Source organism: Pagrus pagrus (assembly GCF_965226575.1).
Source record: "Pagrus pagrus genome assembly, chromosome: 3".
NCBI lineage: Eukaryota > Metazoa > Chordata > Actinopteri > Spariformes > Sparidae > Pagrus > Pagrus pagrus.
Window position 1 is genome coordinate 5,365,627 of NC_140187.1, and position 22,418 is coordinate 5,388,044.

The following is a 22,418-nucleotide window of genomic DNA, read 5'->3' on the forward strand; positions in this document are numbered from 1 at the left end:
GACCCCTGGTGCAGCGGAGCAAAGAGGTTTAGACGACTGAGGTCTGCCTGAATGCATTTAACTTCACGTCAACACCATAGGTGGGTATATATAATATAATGAAATAAAATGACATAAAATAAAATAAAATATACAAATTGCATCTACAGCAGAGTAGACAACGAATCTATTAATTATGGAGTTATTTTATTTGTTGTATACTGTGAATGTAATGTTTGTTGTCTTTATGAGTTGATTTAGTGGCATAAGTTTCCCCACTGGGGATTAATAGAGCCGTCCAATCAAATCTTATAATGAATAATCAATATAATAAATTGTCCCTGTGAAAACTTTATTGTTCTTTCTGACAGTCACAGCTCATAAAAGTGAGAGAGTGGGCTGTATTGAAGACAAATTTGGGTCCACGCAGCATTTTAATCACTTGGCAAGCTTGTAAATGTTGTTTGCTTACTTTTCTTAAAGATTTTTTATCACCTTCCCTGCTGAATATTGAATCAAACTTCAATTGTGGCTTGTTCAACTATAAATTGTCTTCTCTTTTCTCTGGGATGTCTTTTTTTAAATGTATTTTTTGATCAACTTAACTGAAACTAGTAAAGATGAATGGAATGTATGCATAATTAAAGTTAAATAATCAGACTCAGGGTTGCAGGAGCAAACAATTACCAAAAAAGAACCACACCCATTTTCTCCAAACTTTATTTCTCACATTTAACTTATTACACAGACGACCAAAACAGTGAGACAGCATGTGATCAAAATGCTGTTATGCTGTTAGTGAAGCCAAGAGAAATGGCAAAGAAATCTGTCAGCATTTAAATAAATTAACAAGGAAATCTAACATCAGTAATTAAAACAACAGAACTAAATACAGAAAGAAATATGACCCATGATCCAAGTAAAGTAGCAACAGCATTTAATTCTTATTTAATCGATTCTACAAAAAGTCTTAGAGTTTCCCTACGTTGAATTACTCTGTCACTCCTCTAAATACTGATGATCCCATTTTGACTTTTAGAGCAGTGACCAACTCCAAAGTAATTGTTCAAGGGCAAAGGCTGAACTGTATGGCATGGACACGATATTCATTAAAAACCCATGAGGAGGCACGCCAATGAAAAAAAATACTAAGTGGTCAAATTACCAACTGAAATAGTGTTTCTAAGTGCTTTGAAGCAGCAATAATTACACCAGTGTTCAAATCAGGTGAACACGTGATCATACAGACCCATCAGTTTACTTCTGGCAATATCAAACGATGCAGAAAAATTGATCTCTAGGCAGATAATATCACATTTTAATGCTACTTCCTTCTCAAACTAGTATTTTCTTCTACAAAATATTAAGGCTAAATTGGACAAGGGAGGTGTGATCAGGTTTTCTTGATTTAAAGAAAGCCTAATCAATTTTTCAAAGTTAAAATTTTCACTTACCATAAATCAACCATTAATATCAAACCTTACAGAAATAAAAACATGTTCTGGTTGACCATAAAACCTCAGAAAATGGTTGATAATCATGTTGGTGTACCTCAGGGTTCAACTTCCGGTCCTCAGTTTTTTTTAAAGTTTGTATATTAATGACCTACCTGAAGTTTGTCCATAACTTATGAGATGTACGCCGATATGATCATATATCTACAAGAACTATCAGCGTCAATGGTCAATATCTCTAATTGCTTAACAAACTCATTATTACACACAGATAAAGATCTGGACCCAGACGTTATACTGTAGCAGGGAGAAGACTATCAGTAGTGCATGAGTTTTAATATTTAGGCATAAAAATCACATTTTCAGCACAAGTAAAAAAAAAAGCTGAGAACAGAATTAAATTCAAGTTGGCAAATTTAGACATATTAGGAACAATTTAACCAGAAGAGCTTTAAGTTGTACATCAATGCCCATCAAAACATTGAATAAAAGTAATATTTAATTTAACTATAAACCATTCTGAACCTCTTTAAGCCCTTGATTTCCCTTTAGTTTACTCATCACACTAAATGACAATATCAGGTATGTGCTTGTTTAAACAATTTACTGAATCAAATAGTCCCACAAAAGACTCCATGTTTATTTAGCTGTTATGAAATGGAAATATCCTGGATCGGGCATCATTTTTACACATTTATCTTTAATTCTGCCTGATGAACTGCAAGGGGAAACCTTTGGTTTGTCCAGTGTAATTTTTTAATGCATTTAATTAGGTTGAAACTGTAAAAAAATTGTGCCAATGGCAAAATTTAAGAAAATAAACTTGAAGAACATGATCAAATTTGAAGATGTTTTACTGTGAATAACCTTTTTTTAATGGTCTGACCCAACTTTGCTCAATAATTTCATCAAACAAAATCATCTACCAGAGTTACTGACCAGAGGCGATTGTAAAACACCATAAAAAATGAATCTTTGGACACTCAGAAGAACTCAGCAACATCACATCGCTCGACTCTTTCTTGAAATCTGTAAAACAGTGCTTACTGGACAATCAAACATGCTGTCATAACCTGTTCATGTTACTGTTTTGCTATCATCTGTGCTTTTGTCTGTGCTTGTTTACTTATTTTCCCTTGAATGTTTTGTTAAAATACTCTTTATAACGTTTAGCTAAATCTTGTACATTTACATGACGGACCCAAGTGCCTCTGTTAATTATTGTGGATTGTCTCTTCTTAAATAAACATAAACATAGATTCTAAATAGAAAACACATTTCAATGACCAGAATCTGTGCACTTGATTTCTGTATCCATCACACTTTTCTCTCTCATTCAGTCATTCAGCAAATAAAAGCAACAGAAGCTGTATGTTTTCATTATATTGGTGCTTTCTGCAGCGCTGAAAGCTACATGCTCGTCTATTCTGTCGTCTTTCTGTATCGTATGAGGTCATCTACATTGCAGGCAGTCGTTTAAAGTATTCAGGATTGGACAGCTGTCAGTCCCCGCACGTCCTGCTTCCTGCTTAGCTGGCAAAGTGCATATCGATCAGCGTAGTTTATAGTGAAGCCATATACAGTATTGTTACATCGAGAAAAAGGTCAGAGTAAAAGAGCTGAAACACAGGCAACATCTTGATGAAATGCAGATGGGCAATACTACCTGTAACAGGAGTGGAGACTGACGACCGCAGCAACAAAATAATCATTAAAAATAAACAATAAAAGTAAACAAACACAACACTTGAATATCGCTGCTAGCAATCGTCGGTCTCCATTCCAGTTAAGTGAACGGTGACTTGAGTCAACTAGCCTGTCTTACTGAGAATCAGACAAAAATATCTCAAATTATTTCCATTCATCTGATGTGTCTGATATTACTGTATGAGCTATGACAGTTTGGTAACTAGCCAGTATTTTAATTATGGCACCCTGAACTTCTCAAGCCCAGTACAAGTCCCACATATGCCAACTTAATTTGGACTTAAATGTTGGTTAGTCAGTCACGATCGTAGCGGTTCAAACATTGTCGAAGTGACTCAGACATGAACACAGTGACACGAAACGAGCGTAGTGACTCAAATGAAATAAAATACTGACTTGGATACTCACACACTGACTCGGACGTGATCATGATGACTCTGACATGACTTTATTAGTCAAATACGACCGTAGTAACTTGGACATTAATGTATTGATTCAGACGAGATCGTGGTGACTCGGACATGACTACAGCATGACTGAAGTGACTTGGACATAAACACAATCACTTGAAAGGGACTCGGGCAAGATCGTATTAACTAGGACGTGACCGTAGTGACTGTAGCACGAGCTTTGGATATGACTGTAGTAGGTCGACCACGGCCGCGCTGACTTGTACATGACTCGGACACTAATGTTTTGATTCAGACATGAACGTAGCGACTCGAACATGACTGTGTTGACTTGAACATGACTTCGGACCTGACCGTAGTGTTGCGGACACGATTTTTCTGACTCAGACATCGACGTGGTGATTTAGAGTCAACTGTAGTGACTCGGACGTGTCCTCTGTGTCACTACGGTTCTGTCCGAAGTGACTCGTAATCATAGTGACTTACATATGATCAAGGCAGCTTGAAAACGTTCTTCATTACTCAGTTTTTAAAAATGTAACACTAAAACGTTGAAGACTTGGGGCTCGACTTGGACTTGGGGTTTGGTGACTTGACTTCAACACTCTAACTAGCTATTTGTTCATGCTTTTGGCCTCTAAATGTTGCCCATGTGTCATCGCCTCAAGATTTAGCCAGGAGCATACAGCAGGCATTCCAACACGATTGAAAAAAAAAAAGCATATTAGGCTAACAGGACGCTAAGTTTAGCAATCACATGACTGGTTGTACAGTAAACATCCTCAGCAGTTACAACCATTCCAAAATAGAGATATTTCAGTCACTGTATGTAATACATTTAACATGATGCAGCATTTCAATGATGATAGTCACTATTTCCAAGAGGAATCGATAAAGTGCCACAACCTTACTTTCAAAGTTGCTACAGGCTAAACTTCCTGTTCAGTGATACAGAGGAGGAGCTAAGAGGAGTCACTGTTGTCTCTGGACTCAGACATCGGGGTGAAACTACCGACCATCTCTGAAGCTGATGAGTAGTAGACGAGACTGCAGAAGTACCTTTGGACCTCCTATCGAGCAGAACGTAAAGAACTAAGGAACATCACATCTCTCGATTCTTTCTCCAAATTTATAAAACCGTGGTTACTGGACAATCAAAAGTGCTGTCACAATCTGGAGTAGTGGTTTTGTCATTGCTTTGGTGTTTGTCTGTGCTTTTTTTGTATTCTGTATTGATGTGCTCTTGTATGTCTTCTTTTTAATGTTAGTTATATGCCATCAATCTGCAGAGGACTGCAGATACCTGGTTTTAGCCTGGGGAATTGTTTGCTATTATTGTAGTTTCATGGTTTAGAGGCAAAATATAATATATCACATCCAGAGAGAAGTTGAATTCAGGGTAATGATGCATTTGATTTGGTCACCTGTCGATGGCGTCGTAGCCCTTTGCACCCTCTTGTTGCTCAAATTGTACCTACAGTGGTGGTTGTTCCACAATGAAGGAAGCAACTCCCGTAATCGCACGCCAATTCACAACATCAACAAACTAATAGTGCGTTCATGTGGTGCTGGAATAATTGGAGAAACATATTTCCGACTGGGAAAATTCACGTGAACACCCCAAGTCAGAGCAACAACCCCGATAATCTGAGAAAATTTTGGTATACGAGTTGTCGAGTTGACGTCACATGATGCTAAAACATGGCGGACGAAAGTAAACATTGGGTTGATGGTAACATGCAATTATGTGAAATATATGTCATGTCTTACATGATCCGCTTCCTTTGTTCTTCCTTGTCACTCAAATACTGGAAACAGCATCAATGTGTTGTTTAAATGCTCTGAGTGATAAAATGCAAACAACTGCTCCAACATACTAACGCAACATGAACACACCAAAGTCCGAAGACCGACTACCGTACTTGTGAAGTGGGATCATCCAAGGAGCACTTGAATGCATCATTAGCCTTTTGTTATTTGTTTTGTCTGAGAGACTCCAAGTGGCAGAAATCTCATACTGTGTGTTTAATGTGAAGTAAAATGGCAGCCGTTCCGAATGTTGCAGCCGTCAATGCTTCAAGCTTTAAAAAGCTCCTTTACATTCAAACATTAGGCGGGAAAAGGTGCTTTTTGATACGATTTTTTTTGCTGGTTTCATGTTTTAATTGAGTAAAAAGCTAAAAGCATAAGGCACACTAAACAGAGGAGGTTTTATGTAATGGTGACATGTTAAATCAAGTAAAGTTGCAGCTCTGAAGTCCACTTTTTAACTATGTAAAAGGCGGACATCTTAAGAGTTTGGTGACTTTATTGTCCTTCCATTGACTTAAATTTGAAGCATTTTGAACCTTAGCATATACCCCAGTGTCTAATGTCCATGATGATGTCAGTGACTCCTCCTAGACTCAATCCTAGCTTAACTCCGACTGGACAATACATCTATTACTCAGCCTTTTTCTTTTCCTCTTCCTCCTTTCTTCGCCTCTCCTCTCTCCTCAAAAGACTTTTTTTCTTTGTCCTCATTTCTTCTACTGGCATTTCTTCTCCTTCTTCTTCTCTCTCCACTTCATCATCTCTCTATCAATGATGCCATTCCTTCATAACCTGTCTCTTTCTCCTCTTGGTCCATCAGAGATGTGTGTCCTGCTCCTCTTCTTCCTCCTCAGTCGCTGCTTGATTGACAAACACCTAAAGGAAAAAAAAAGGATGAGAGGCTTCATGCTGGCAGAGTAAAGTTAGTACATTTACCTCTGAACGTATCAAATTTTTTCCAAACCACCGCCATGGCTGCTCGGACTATCCAATCACCTGCCAGCGATTGCTGTCCTCCCCGCCTCCGTCTCCTCCTCCTCCCCCTGCAAGCCCATTGGTACTCGGCTTCTTCTCCTGCATCTCCGGCTGGCTGTCATTGGCCACATCCAGCATGGGGTTGTCGTGGCAACCGTTCTCCACAAAGTGAAGTTCCTCAGCACGAAACTACGAGGGAAAAAAAGTGCTGATGTGTTACGGGTGCGCCTGATTTATGCACCAATACGTGAGTGTGTGTGTGTGTGTGTGTGTGTGTGTGTGTGTGTGTTTAACTTACCGTAGTCTTAGTCGCAGGCAGGCGTCTCTGCCAGCAGATGTAAATGAATCCAGATGTGATGATGACCATGCAGATGGAGCCGATGATCACCAGAACCACAAACAGTTTGCCGTAGTCGCTGCGTGTCTGACTGGGTCGAGACTGGCAGCTACTGGCTGCGCTGTAGTTCTCGATGCCGGCCTGATACGGCAAATAAACACAAATCGCAGAGTCGTTAAAAGAAAGAATAATATCATCACTAAATCATTAAAGAAGTTATTGGACATTGTACCTCAGTCAAACTTTTCCTGATCTCTCCCAGCATGCCCAGCAAATCCTTGGTACCGATCACGCCTGAGACACAACAACACACGTGGAACAGCGTTAACACAAATTCAAAAAGAAGCTCTCTCGTCTCGAGTTAAACTGCTGCTTTTATGACAACTATCACATGTTTCAGGGTGCAGTCTGCAGTCAAGGTTAAGATGAGCATAAACGTTGTGAATTTAGAGGAAAGGTTTAAGGTGCCTGTTATTTCCTATGTGAAAAATATTACCCCCTCACTTTTTAAATCCTTTTTGTCCCCTGTTGACTTTTATTATTTCAGGTTGATTTTCTTACTGAAGTCTGTCTCAACATTTTTTTTCTTACTGTGCTGCCACCACAGACCAGATGAGAGAGGATCTAATTCAAACGTTACAAGATTAACCATCGAAATTTACATTAAATTTTGAGCCCATCTGTCCTTGATTTTGAACGTCAAAAGAAGGCTTTCCTTTCCGAGTTGGTAACCTCAGAAGTACTCAGAGGGTTTCACCAAAATATACTTAAAGGAACAAAAGTAAAAGTACTCATTGTGCAGAATAGCTTACTTGAGAATAATGTTCATTGTTGTATTGTCATTTTTGATGTATTAATGTTGAAGCTGGTAAAGGTGGTTTAACTAAAAAGAGTAGCTGGTGATCCCTCAATAAAGTTTTATCTTCATCTGTATCATCACATCATCATTTATTTGTTGATAATATCTTGTATTATTTAACTATTCATCTGCAAAGTAACTAGTAACTAAATTTGTTAAATAAATGTAGTGGAGTAAAAAATACAATCCTTTTGTGTGTGTGTGTGTGTGTATGTGTGTGTGTGTGTGTGTGTGTGTATACCATGCTCAGATGCCACGTTCATCAGCAGTTGGTGCTGTTGGTGTGTCGGCTTGCTGAGGTAAAGTACCCATGATCCCTCGGGGCTGTTCATTCTTCGGGCAAACACTCGCTCCATGATCTTCAACAGCAGGATGCCCTGGTCCACACGAAACTCCTCCTATCACACACACACACACATTTTTCTGCAAGTTAATACTTGATTACGCTGCAGATCTAAACAGTTTTTCCTCTACAGACTCGTCTGATACCGAAGCCAGAGCGCACTTTTACTCATGAAAACAAAAATGAATTCAGAGATAAAAAGCCGTCAGGATGATTTTCTTGTTGTAAAGAAACAGACTATGATGTCATTGTGTTGGTGTTGCTACAATGGCGGCAGACGCTGTGATCAAGGTCTGTCCGCCGTCACCACCACACACACACACGAAAACAGACGGCCTCCAGCAGTAATGTCTGTCTGTAAAACTCAACACAACACCTTCATCTTTTTATTCTGGCTCCGACAGCGTGGGAGAGACGTCTGGTTGCTCCTGCTGTCATCAAAGACAAAATAACACCTGCGTTCAACACCAGGATGACAGAGATATGTAGATATAGATATGTAGATAGATATGATGTAGATATTGAGATTAAATGAAGACAGGAGACAATCACACTTGACCGTGGTGTTGTCACAATACTGGAAGTTCTGTTAATACCTTAAAAAGTATTGATATTTGGGTATCATGTTTGATACCACAGGGGAAATTGACACAACACTGAGGACACAAATGAGATTCAACTTGTCTTTATTTGGCTAGTAGCAGAGAACAGCAGAAAGACCGGAGTGAACACACTTTTTTATAAACATTTGTTTTTTCATCTTTAGGCAAAAAATGTCTGTGTCATCTCCAGTGTTGGGGGTAAGTTAAGTAAGCCGTTACTGGAAAGAAATGGCTGCCATCCAGTGTGCCCGTGGAGAGGCTTTTTAGCCTTGGAAGTCTCGTCTGACTGTCAGACACACATTTTGAAAAACTTCTTCTTCTGTGTTATAATCACTACTTTGAAGTAAAGTAAACTGGAGAGAACAGAACATTGTCTGTGTGAGTCTGTGTGCTTGAAAAGCCTAAATGCACTTATATAGCTTGTCTGTAGGAATGTGTTTTGAAAAAATAAAATAAATATAAATAAAACCCATGCACTTCCATCGTATTTGTGCTTGTAAGGTTTCTATGTCAGCACTCATAGTTGGCTGTAAAGGAGGCTACAAAATGACGGTAGAGTCATTACATTCAAAGGTACACGTACAGTTGGCTGCACGCCGTCTGGACAATATAACCGACACGCGCAGCGAGTCGCAAGGAGGTTTTACTGTAATTTTTAGTAACTCTGAAGTACTCTAACGTGTTACTTTCTCAGTAGATAACACAGTAATGTAATGAGGTACTTTTTAATGGCAGTAATCTTGTAACGTAATGAGTTACCCAACACTGGTCATCTCACTGTGGGAGTGAAGAGTGAAGTGAGAAAGCACCGGTGTAACACTAACTCTAACACACACTCTTTTAAAAAAATTAATAAAAATGCCTTTTTTGTAATAATGTGGCATTTTGGCGTCAAGCCTATGTCAGGAAGTCAAAACCAAAATGTGTCAGAGGTCAGTTTAAGGTCTTACATGACCGCGCCGGGACAAGAAAGGCATTTTAATTGTTTAAAAAAAGAGGGTGCCTTGGAGCTTTCTTGTGATTTTTATGTCTGTGTGTATCCCCATCACAAGAGCACCTCTGATAAATTCAACTGGACTCCAGGAAGTGCTCCTACCCAGACATTTTTAGACTTTTATGGAGGAAGTGTGCCTGAAATAGACTGGGTCCTACAAAGCCTTGTCAAACCACATCCAAAGGTGGAAGTGTGATAATCCTTGTACTTACACAATTCAAGTTTTGCGTCATGTTGAGGATGACGTAGCCTCGTCCAGTCAGCTCGCTCCAGTCAACACACACCACCTGAAAGATTCACAGTTAGTTCCTCTGAGCAGTAATGTGAATATTTAAATCCTCAGATTTAGACTCATCCTGTGTGAGTGTATTTATGTTTGTGTGTAAATGTACCTGGTGCTCCTCCATATCATCAAAATCATGGCCTGGTACAAAGACCTCAGTGACTCCACCTGCCCTGACCTCTGACCTCTGGGCCGGCAGGGGCGTGGTCCAATCCCAGGAGGAGTCGGTGAAGCCAATGGTGGTGGAGGGTTCTGTGGTGAGCGGGCTGATGGGCCTGATTCTTGTTTCCTCTTTCTCCATCTTTCCCCACCTCTCCTCCTCCACCTCTTCGCTTCTGTCGTTCAGTCCAGCTCCTGAAACAAAAACAAAACAAATCAGTTTATAATGAATTTATTATTAATTCTTTAATGTTCTGCTCAAGTGAATTGCAGCTAACGTTAGAGTTTAATCCATTCGTCACACTTTTTCACTTTTCAAAGGCTATAAAAAGACACCAGCCTCTCATCACAGTCACATTTAAAGAGTATTCTCACCTTTGAACTCATGTTCGCCCTGTTCCTCCTCTTCCTCCACGCTGGGCTGCAGAGGCTCTCTGCTGGGAGCCATGCCGACCTCTGGCACAGTGGGATTCTGGGAAAACACACCTTTGTGTGCCAGGCCAGTTTCTTCCTCTTCCTCCTCCCTCTCTGTCTCTTCATCCTCTGTCTCATCTGCAGCGACACACCAGATGTAAAACAAAAGCATCTGTTAGAAATAGTGTCACTGCTGTTTGCGATTGTGTTTTTACGTAGCCTATTATTCCCTCAGAGATGAGCAGACACACAAGCTGAAACCCCTCCCCACAGATCATCATACAGGACCATGGACCTTTTAAACTTCATTTTTGCAGAGGAAGCAACATCCTGCTTTTCCAGGAACACATAAAAGGCTACGTGTAATGAATTCATGATTTGTGTGTGATCAGAAAAGAGCAGTGGAGCAGAATTGGCCAGAGGAATGAGCTTCCGCCAGGCTACCTATTCCCCACCGACATGTGCAGGGGAATAACTTGTTTTTTTCCACTTCAAGCACCGTCTAAAACAGTAATGAATATTAACTTTTGCTTTGGGTTTAATTCATGACTGTGTTGTGTTTCTGACACATGTAGACATAGCACAAAAAGTAAGGAAATTTGTGTTAGGTAGATTATTTCTTTGTTGTAACGATGCTTCTTGGGAATAAATCTTATACCGTTGGAAATCCTGTTTATTTCCCTTTTAAATGGTGCCACATTTGTAAGGAACATGCATTTCTGGTATGAGCAGCAGAGCTGAGTATGTGGGCTGAAAAATTTGCCAATTCTTCTCTGCCAAACAGCTTATTCTGCTATTGACTCTTGTTTGGTGTTGTGTGGTGGATTGGATGATTGAAGTCCGAAGAAACAAGACATCTTGGCAATTTAACAATTTATTAATTTAACAAACAGGAGCTTCAGTAGCGTGTGGAAGAACCATACACAGCCACAACAGCCTGGCACCTCCTCCTCATGCTGGTCACCAGCCCGATTTGGCAAATTTCCCACAAATGCATATTCCTTACAAATGTGGCACCATTTTAAAAGGGAAATAAACAGGCTTTCCAACTGTATGAGATTTATTCCCAAGAAGCATCGTTACAACAAAGAAATAATCTACCAAACACAAATTTCCTTACTTTTTGTGCTATATTTAGTTAAACAAGGCAAGAGTCTACAGTCATGTGAGCCATATGAACAGAGAACAAGATCAAACTGGCTCGTACCTTTCGTATAAGTTCCCAGCAGTCCGAAGTCTGTGCCTGTGTCAGTCTCAGGTGTGGCAGTTCCCACAGTGTCTCCTCCAGCAGCAGGAGGAGTAGCAGTGGATGTAGTTCTGGTTGTAGTGATGGAGGGGTGGAGGCCTCCATAGCCGCTGGAGTGACCATCTTCCTCCCCCTCTGCCTCCCACAGCTCTCGCTCTAAGGGGCCCACCTGTATGATAGACATTAAGACCATATATCAGATGAGAGAGGCTCTGAGTTGATTTTAAAAAAGGAAACATTCATCTGACCTTCATATATCACCGTGCCCTCCTCAGAGCTTTGTGATCCTGACCTTCTGATTGGTGGAGTTTGTCTGGGCTGTACGCAGAAGTTTCTCTGCTGAGTCATTTGCCCAACAAGACACTGACTAATCACACAAAGCAGTTAAAGACTAATTAAACCTTCCAGCGGAGGGTTAGTAGGTGAGCCCCTGGATTACATCTCATCTACTGCCATCCAATTAAAGCCCAACTGCAGCTGAGGATTTCTCTTTTTTCATGCTGCAAACTTCGACACAGCGGGGGGTCCACCTTTTAACCAAATCATGAAAAACACTCTGTGAGACAGTCTCTCATCGAAGGCAGTGAACTTGTTTGTATGCTGAAAAATACAGGAAGTAATTATGTGGAAAGGAAAAGAAGAGACCTTGAAGCATATTTACTTTATACCTGAAAAAACACTTTGAACAATGTATGGCTGTGTGCAGGATTCCTGCTCCGGTCTGTAGAGCTGATTGCATAAAAAGCTGTTTTTCCACAATAATGACAAAAGGAAATGTTCAAATCCTGCCGTCTTTCTCACCTTCATACACCTGGCTGTCTGCATTGGATGTATTTGTTGGATTGACTTTTGTGGAAAGTTACAGAAATGGTTGAAAGCAGCATGCTTCATTACAACATTGCACAAGTGTGTAGGAAGCGGTTTCAGACGCTGTTGGATGATCCCACAAGCATCTTTTTTTAAGCAAGTCTCTGGTGTGATGGGTTAAAAATCGACTTCACTTTGCTACAGATGGACTAGAAATGAAATCACAACAGCAGTATGGGCTGTCATACATGCTGGGATTTTTATATTTTGCCTTGTATTTGTCATTGAGAAAAAACAGTGGCTTATATCTGTCAAAATGTAGAACAATGACTGAGGCTTGGTCGGGTGTCATATCTGTGACGCTCAGGTGCAATCTGTCCCACCTTTTTGTAAGAAAATTAAACTACATAACTGCTGCTCAAATATCCAACCCTAACAAATAAAACATAATATATCTGCGTCCATATCAAGGCATCTTTTATCCGTCCTCACCTCCAGGACCGGGGCTGCACGATGCTCCTGTAGCCCAGAATCGTGCAGCTCGGCTGGGGAGGAGATACTGGGCTGCTGTGAGCTGGAGGGGTGGAAAGACGGGCTGTAGCCTGTGTGACACAAAGACACATGTCAGAAACACATGTGTGTGTGTCAGTGTGATAACTTCTCATAAACAGACCTCCTGTCAGCCATTCTTCTCTCTACTGCTGTCATGAGGTTTTGACAGGACACTCACAGGAGATATACAGCTGAACGTTAACAAAATAATTAAGGTTTTAAAGGTTTTGGTGCTGTCACCATCTTACGAAAATAAAAACAATTGCCTCCATAAAGCCACTCAAAACATTTTATTTTTAGCTGTTATCCAGCAGCAGATTTCATCTTCACAGGTATTTTTGGCAATCTCACAGATGTCTGTCTGCTCTGAGTCAATGTTTGCCTTGAGTGAAATTAACATTTAAACCCAACATCTCCAGACTGAGCCGGCCAAATCCAGCAGATGTAGTGTTTGACCTGCAAACAAGAGGAGCACGGTGGAGCAGCAACAGTCTGTAGAAATGTTGGATTTAATGTTGACTCTCTGGTTTTTGCCCCGGGCAAATATTGTATCACTGCAGGCAGCAGACAGCAGACATCTCAGAAAATGTCATTGAACATGCAACCTCCTGCTGGATAACAGCAGGTCTTCCCAAAAGTTTGCATATGTGACCAAATCCTGGAGTAACGTTCGGAGTGCTGAGATCATCAAAATGGCTGCCTGAGGCTGTATCATGTTCTGCAGGGAGAATCGTTTCTACTCACCAATCAGAGCATCCAGGTCTGGGGTTGTGTGGTTGGCCTCTGAGACATCCAGCACATGAACATCTTCTCCTCCCCTCTCTTCTTCCTCTCCCCCTCTCCTCTCTTGGTCCTCTCCCATTTCTCTCTCCCACTCGTCCTCTCCTCCTCTTCTCTCTCGGTCTTCTCCTCCTTCCTCTCCCCTGTCTCTGTCCTCCATGTCCGTCCCGTAGAAGCCCGAGGCCTCCAGGGAGGCATCGCCGGCTCCAGGCCCACCGACGAGCTCCCTCTCTGGGTCAGTGGAGTCTGGTTGTTCCCTGTAGCTTTCTGGATCCTGGGGAAGCACCAGATGAACCATGCGCTGAAAGTAGAAAGATATTTGGTGAGACGGTCTGACTGATTGACAATAACAAACTGATCTTATTACTTAACTTAGAGACTCATACAGATGCAGGCATCGACCCACAGCAATGTTGGTGGCAGAAAGATGCATTTTCATCACCAGTGTGTTTAAAGTTTAACCCAGAAAATGGCATCACCTTTGACTCATCCTCACCTCCATCTCGTCTTCCACATTTACACTTTCATCCACAGCAGGCCGGGTCCTGGCCGGCGACGGTGGGTTTAACTGGGAGGAGTTAGCGGTGTCCATCTTGGCCTGGGAACGGGATGTCTCATGTATCTCTGGTCGGCCCATATCATGAACCAAATTAGGCTGGGCTCGCACCAACTCTTGGACTGAGTGGCGTTTGGTCCTGACTAACTCCTGGATGAAGTGCGACTGGGCTGGGCCTTCATCCTGGAACAGACGGGCCACCGGAGGACTGAGCGGTATGACGCGCTGGGACGAACCCAGTCTGAAGGCGTCGCAGCTCGACAGGAGAGCTGCGGGAAAGAGAGACAAAACACTTTGAAGATGATTCTGCTGTGAGCCAATATTTTAGTCTGAAATTAAGTTTTAATGAGCTCTCTGAGGAAATCAGATTGTCAGCAGAGGTTTAAGGATTCAACAGGATACAGAAACATCAAAAACTTCTAAAATAGGATATATATTCAAAGAACGATAACAAATAAGCAACAAGCACTTTTATTTTGTCTTTAAATTTGTCTAATTCATTCCTTCATCTGTTTATTGGTTCATGAACTCATTCAAGAGTTCACAGATCCATCATTGACTCCCGTAGTTGTTCATTCATTAGCTCATTCACTCATTCTTATCCATCTATACGTCCATCCGTCCATCACTAATCCCTGTCAACCGGCTGAGAGGCGGCGCCCTCACTCCCGTCTCCCCCTCGCGTATCCCATAGTGCTCTCTGTCTGGGACCACAGATGGCCGTCTGACATCAGGGGCTGACTGAGCAGATTATGATATCAACATGTCGTCATGTCTCAAACACGTCTGCGGCATGTTAAGCTCTCCATCGCTACAAAGCCCCACGGTCTTAAGATGACACGTATCCACCAGCTCCTTCCTGCTGACTGAATGGTTTCATAAAGAAGTGTGTAAAGTAGCTGAGCTGACGGCCGCCGGAGGAGCTTTCTTCTTGACAGTTTGAACTTTTAAGTCAAAAAAGTTTCGTGAGGATTAAGCAAGTCTAAGAGACCAGTACAGTCGTGCTAGCAGCTCGGCAGTGCTTTAAGCTAAACGCTTATGCCAGCAATGCTGAAAATGACAATGCTTAACGATGCGCTCTGTTTGAACTTGAACGCCCCCCTGAAGTCGGATATTTGACTCCAACCTCAAAAACCAAGATGGCTGCTGCTCATCAACAGATGCAGAATACACTGTTTATTAATTGTGTCCTATTTGTGTCTCAGTAAATCAGTAAAAGTTAAAGATTTCATCCTGAAAGAATCATAAATGTCTCACGTGAAACCATCCCACAGTTGTTTCAGTACAACACAATAAAGTAAAGCTTCAGCAATGAATGAAACATCGCAATGACACGGCACTTAAACCATTTTCAAGACACACTGAGGATTAAAATCTTCAAACGGTGATTCAGTGATTGCATTCATCCTGAGGGTGTTAAATAAAATTTCATGTCAATCCGCTGATTGATTCGAGTCTCTGCCCTGCAGCTCAGTGACACAGCGATATCTGACACTCTCATATGAAGCTGCTACTAAAACATAAGGTTGAAAACTTCCTCTTTCACACGACGTTGTAGGCAGTTAAAAGCCTGTACATGTAAAATGTTTTTTAAATGAGCTAAATCATGTTTGTGGTCAACACTCTAAAGGATGGACTGCCATAAAATAAGTAAAAAAAAATCAACTTCACTTCATGAATTAGAGCAAATATAAAGGGTCAGCTATATTTTTGGAGACTCTTCAGGCCACAAAGGGACGTATTGTTACGTTGCTATGTTATTAAGTTGTTATGTTGCTGCAGTGACATGTTGATGTGTCTCATAAATTGACTAAACCCCGAGGCTAAAGGAAACAGGTGTACAGCTGCACTGTGTAAAGAGATATGCACTCTGGGTCAGCGGTGATGTGGCGTCGTGTTGGTAGTCGTGAGCATAAAGATAATTTATTGCTACTAAAAGGTGCAAATATTTCACAAATGTCTTATTTCATTATTTAAAAAAAGCTTCAGTAGCTTCCTAGAACAGCTGGGCCCTGTAGCTTTCAGTAAAAATGTGACTCAAACAGTAGTAAATTGAATTAATACACAATGCAATGATATGTTCGTAGCCACGTCAGCTCTGGGCTTTATGGAAGGAAATGTTGCTGAAATGTCTCAGCAACTATCTGATGGATGGCGACGACATTTTGAACAGACTTTCATGGTCATAAATGGAGCAATCCTACTGACTTCAGCGATCCTCTGACATTTCCTGTACGGGCCAGCGGACCAAAGTTGGCCCAACATAAGGTTCGATCAGGCCGGCAAGACATTGTCAGGTAAAAACACGCCTGTTAATTGTTTTTCAAAATCTGAGCATGGCGGACTGAGTGACACATTGTGCAGGAGGACCGTCGTATAAGATGGCTTCTTGCCTTCTCCTGATAAATCTGTTATTTTTTAAAATTAATGCTTTGTTTTATGCCCAAATACCTGCAAAACTAATGAAATACCCATCAGCCTCAGCTGTACTTGGTGTTCACTGCAGGGCTACAGCACACAGATAGCAGCTAGTCGGACCAATTCACTGTTAGTTTGGGTATTTTCATCAGATTCGTGGACAATAACAACAAACACAGAATATCAACTGCCTTATCCTTGAAGGTACAACACAAACATGTCAAGTCAAACACTAATATCTCCTGAGATGATCAGGGCAGACTTGTAGTTCACCTTTAGAAAGTGCTTAGTATAAAAACCAGTGGCCTGTAAAAATGTCCTGCCTGCTCCACTGCTCTCTGTGGATGACTGGTCCACAGAACAGAACAGGTCCAAGGAGGGTGAGAGGAGGAGGAGGAGGGATGAAGAGGAGGACAGGAGAAGAGACAGATAAGAGATCCATCATCCAGAGGAGAAGTGCTGTGGTTGTTTTAATTCCTCTCTCTCCTTCCTAAAGTCGGCACTGTCCTCATATAACTAGTGCACGTTATTAAAGTAACAACACCAGGATGATGAAAAGAGCTCAGCTGAGTCCAGAATCAGAAAACTATGCTAGAAAATAGCGTAAACATCTGGCTCCTACTCACTCATCGATCCAATCAATCTTTGGATATCGGTTGAAGAACGGAGAAGTCAATGTTGAGACTCGTCGTGTCCATTAAAGTCAGAAGAGGGTGTAAAAAAAATTTGCTTTGTTTGTGCTGATGTAGCTTTCACCTCACTCTCACTTTATGAAGCTTCCTGATGCCGCACTATTGTGCCAAATGCCCGAGAGATATATTTCAGAAGTACAGAGCAGTACGACTAATGCAGTGGTGGTGAAAAACCACTGCACAGATCAATACTTCTGTATTGACAAGGGGGCAAAATGTGTCTGTAATATGAAAGGAGTCACTCCGAGTGATTCATCACCTGACTGTAATGCAGCTCTACGGGACCGTTTTAGCATCTTTCAGCTAATTATTTTGGATGTTGTGGTTCGCTCTCACTGTTGTCATCAGCGTGGCTGCAGGCAGCAGCTGCTTTTCAGAGGAAAGGCTCTAAAACGCTCTCTAAACACCACCTGAGCAGCAGACAAAGACAGTTAGAGACCAGCTGGTGAACATACTGGAGCATTTATCAGCTAATGAGATTTTTTTTTTTTTCTTTCTTTTCCATTTTTGTTCACTGTTTAATGTTTAATTCAAGCCAGCTGGCCAGTAACCACGGTATTTCAGGGGAAACAAAGTGTTTGAAGTGCCGAATACCCAAAGACCCACCAACAACAAACCATGTCAGCCAGCTTACTAATGAATCTAAGCTTTGTGCTGCTAAAAGCTAGAGACTGATTGATTGATGGGTGGATCATGATATTATTGATTAAATTAGTTGGTTCAAGCCTACATGAGCACACGAAGAAAATATGATTGGATATAGACGCCAAAGAAATGCATTTGTTTTTGGAATATATTGTTACACAGGTGTGTATGTGCTTAAACGAAGCTAATGGAGCTAACGCAGCTAACAACTGTTGACACAGTGTCTAAATGAGGCTGCAGAGGTTGTCGGGGACATTAAACGTCATCACAGCGAACAGGAGACTCATCTACTCACTAGTCCGTCTTTACAGGCCGACTTTAGTTACAAACTAGTATCTACAACTTGTACATTTATCGGTTTATAGAAAACGTGTATAGTGACTAGTAGTAAGACACTTCTGTGAAGGGCATTTTGTCGAAGGAACCAGGGTGAACAGAAATATGCCGCCCTACACCACTCTATGAAATGAACTAATAAATTATGATTATGTTAATGTGGATGGTTCTGGGGACAGCGCTGAAAAAACATAATCTGAGCCCTGAATTATAATCCAATAATATAGGATAATACATGTTAATCTAAAACAGGCCATTCTGCATAATGAGCGCTTTCGCTTTTGTGACTTTTAAATATATTTTACTCTGCAGTTTTGCTTCTTCTTCTTATATTTTGAGTTCTTCTTCCATCACCGACTCTCGATGAGATGACGACACACATAAAAGCTCAGCCCTCTTTAGACTGCACACCTCAGTTCCACATCTACACAGCGACCTTGGAAATTTGTGTCTACAAAGGTAACTTTACAGCGTAATTACTTCAAAAAGAAAAAAATCTTCCAGAGTCCATCCAGCAGGAGGGACTGAACAGCTGAGTTAGCCTTATCAGCTTAACACAGATAAGCTCCATGCTGAGCTCAACGAGGCGGCAGATGAACAGGTGCTGGAAAGGAGATACCCTCCAAAGTTCACCAAACCACACTGAACCTGAGATTACAGGTGCAGAGCGACAGAAAAATCTGTTCTTGACTTAAAAAAAATGACAGTGGAAAGCAGACAACTGTTCGTCAATACCCAGTGAACTGCACACGGCCCGGTTGGTGTTAACTCGGCTCGACTGTGATGATTTACATCAACGATTCCTTTGAGACATGAGAGGAAAAACATTATCGACTGAGCTCCTCTGGACAGAACACTCACTCACTTCTGTGTTAAAAAAAAACCAGATTGAATTTCAGAGTTAAGTGTCAATAAATCACTTTATTTGGATGCTAAAATGTCCAGAATTTAATTTATACAAACGACTACAATGTCTCAGTTAAAGGTTATATTACAGTTATATTTTAAGCTAACATCGCTCCCTAAGAAAGTTATATTTCTGTGTCTAAGTCTCTATTTCTTTCCCTGTGAAACGTTATAATCATTTTGATGACTCATCCCACCAAATCGGTGCCGAAATTAATCGAATGTGATATTTTAGCCTACAAAATGTAGCCTACTTTGAGTTTATAGTTCGTTATGGTTTCAGTTTGTGTTTCTGCGTTATTCGTCAGTTGTTTTACAGCGACACTAATGCTGGCAGCACTCGTTCTCTGCTGTATTATGAGTATACACGCCTGTTTTTGTGGGTCTGTGTCTGTGGCTGTGGACCTGACTGATTAAAAATAGCCTCAGAGTGGCTATAAATTTCCCCAAACACTGCAGAAAGCCTTCAGTGTCAGTCCACACAGTCAATAAAAATCTGGTGGCATAGCCACAGTGTTGTCCCTGTTGTTTCACGGCAGCTGTAGCTCAGAAGGTAGAGCATGCTGCCCAGTAATTGGACGGTGGCTGGTTCGAATCCTAGGCTGCATGCTGAAGTATCCGTGAGCAAGATACTGATCAGTAGTCCATTTAATTTTGTGTACAGTATGTTGAGGAGGAGGGGTGTTGCCCCTAAAGCCCCCTCCCTCCGTGCTTTAACACCCCTCAGAGCAGCTTATGTTCGGCTGGGATCCTCCCCCCAAATCCCCTTCACCCCCCGACTGACAACTCACCATCCTCTTCCTCACCCTGTTAGCTCCTCTTTTTTCCCCTAACAAAGCCTCCATTTGGTAGATTTCTCCTAAATGTTTTATGAAAAGGTACATCCGAGAGCGAGAGCGCCAAGTTTAGACCGTAGAAGTGAAACAGTCTTCACAGAGCTGAACCTCCATAATTCACCAGGAGGAGCTTCAGAGAGAAAACAGCAACCACCAGAGACGACCACAGGAAAGACTGGAGCTTCATTAGAGGGCAGATTTTTATCCTGCCGCTGATCTATAATCATCATTAGTGCTGAGACGATGAATCCATTAGTCAATCGACAGAAAGTGAATCAGCAAGAGGAAACATGAAAACAGTCACGGACCTCAGATGTGATGATTTGATGCTTCTGTCACGTGATGGTGGCTTTCAGACTGATGGTCGGATAAAACGAGCCGTCTGAACACATCACTCTGTGCTGTTTTTAATACTTTCTTGAGAAATTGAGAAAATAATCAGTAGATTAGACAATAATTAAATGAAAATAACCAACTGCAGCCCTAATTTTGGTAACTTGCAAGAGAAATCACTGATCCCAGCGTCTCAAACGTGATGTATTGATGCTTTTCTTCGTCACATGTGATGGTAAACTGATTAGATTTCACTTCTGGACCGATGGTGGAATAAAACAAGCAATCTAAATACCTCCCTTTGTGCTATTTTTACAATTTTCTGGCAAGACTGCAGCCCTAATTTTGATAAATGATAAATAATTTAAGCAATTTATAAAGAAAAAACACTGTTTCTAGCTTCTCTAATGAGACATTTTCCTGCTTTTCCTGTTTTGTTTCTTGTAACATCATCTTGAACTGAATATCTTTAGGATTCAGACTGTTGATCTGACAAAAAATGACATTTAAAGACATCATTTTAACATTTTACAGCCAAAACATCTACAAGTGGAGGGTTCTGGATGTCATCAAAACATCAAGTATTGTTTCGATTCATCAAATTATGATGAATGTATTATCATTATCAATTATCAGAGTGTTCGTCTTCCAAATACAACTGCTTTTAGGCAAAACAAACAAGTCAAATTGAAATGAAATGAAGGGATTTAGTATTTCTGTGTGGAGAATTCATTGAAGCAGATGGATCATAATGTCTGGAGATCGAAAATCAAACTAATCATCGACACAAAAAGCCTCAATAACACGTAAAATTAAATGTTTCTATGTCTCTGGTGTCTGTTCGGACATTTCTCTGGCGGGTGAGCCTTGTTTTGATCCATCACATAATCAATAGATGTATCATGACAAAGCAAAAACTGCTGCTAACGTTGATCACTCCACTCATTTCTATGTGACGGTGACGATGATGAAGATCACTACTCTTCATGCATGTCTCCTGCTCAGCAGCAGGTCCTATGTGTGTGTGTGTGTGTGTGTGTGTGTGTGTGTCAGACACTGCAGTGTGTGTCTGCTGATTTAAGTGCACTGCGCGCCTCCCACACACTGCCAGCCCGTGGCTCCACTGTGGATCCACTTTGCAGAATTTCTAACCTGAACGGTTCATTTACAGGAGCCGATTCATGAAATCCTCACTGACAACACCGTTAATCCTGCAGCATCACAGCTTCTCATGTGGAGTTAAAAACGTGTGTGTGCTGCTCAGGAGTGACTTTACAATGTGTGGTATTTTTCAAAGTCTCAGAAGATTCATCTGGTGTAGGGCTACATTTTAAAGGCTTGTGTTGTTGTTGTAAAAAAAAAAATATGTGTATCCTGTAAAAACAAGCCCAGTGTAGCTGTTTGTGTCCAAGGCTGGCTGATATAAATAAATAGATGTGAATGTATAAAAAAGACTCACCGATCAGTGTGATGTGGAGCGGGCCCGGCATGTCTGCTGCAGTGCTCAGCATCCCTCCCTCCTCCTCTGAGTGGACAGATCTCGCAGATTCAGCTGCAGATGCGCTCTCGGATGTGAATGGAGGCCGTCAGGAAAGCACCGTGCTCATGGCGGGGCTGAGCCGTCTCTGTGCGGGCTTCACTGACTGACTGCCTGCGGTGCCCCTACAGACAGACGGACGGACGGACGGACGGACGGACAGACACACAGGCGGTGTGTGCGGACTGAGCTGCGGTCAGACAGGATCTGCTCTGCTGCACCACCGACGCTGGAAGTAACCCGCCCGGGAGCTGCCTGTTGTTCCCGCTGGTGGCCGCTAGATGTCGCCGCTGCTGACGGACTCCGCTCTGGATCACTGCTGCTGCGTTCAGGTACCCCTCGTAAAATAATACCCAGGCACAAGACACTGTGTAAAAACATACATAAATATACAAGAATATAGTTAAACTAAGATAAATGTTGACAATACAGTTTTACTTTTAGAT

The 22,418-nt window shown here is 41.5% G+C and overlaps 1 protein-coding gene across 1 annotated transcript; it reads right to left on the bottom strand.

The window, feature by feature from the left end:
- Nucleotides 1-681: 681 nt before the first annotated feature.
- Nucleotides 682-22,316, bottom strand: podxl2 (podocalyxin-like 2). Its single transcript, XM_084348598.1, has 13 exons — nucleotides 21,895-22,316; nucleotides 14,210-14,538; nucleotides 13,678-14,014; nucleotides 12,874-12,983; nucleotides 11,536-11,743; nucleotides 10,290-10,466; nucleotides 9,865-10,109; nucleotides 9,685-9,759; nucleotides 7,775-7,931; nucleotides 6,907-6,968; nucleotides 6,636-6,815; nucleotides 6,359-6,526; nucleotides 682-6,238 (listed from the first exon to the last, which is right to left on the bottom strand). Exons 1-13 carry the CDS (start codon nucleotides 21,944-21,946, stop codon nucleotides 6,179-6,181), a joined length of 2,160 nt encoding a protein of 719 aa, XP_084204724.1. The 5' UTR covers nucleotides 21,947-22,316; the 3' UTR covers nucleotides 682-6,178.
- Nucleotides 22,317-22,418: the final 102 nt, after the last annotated feature.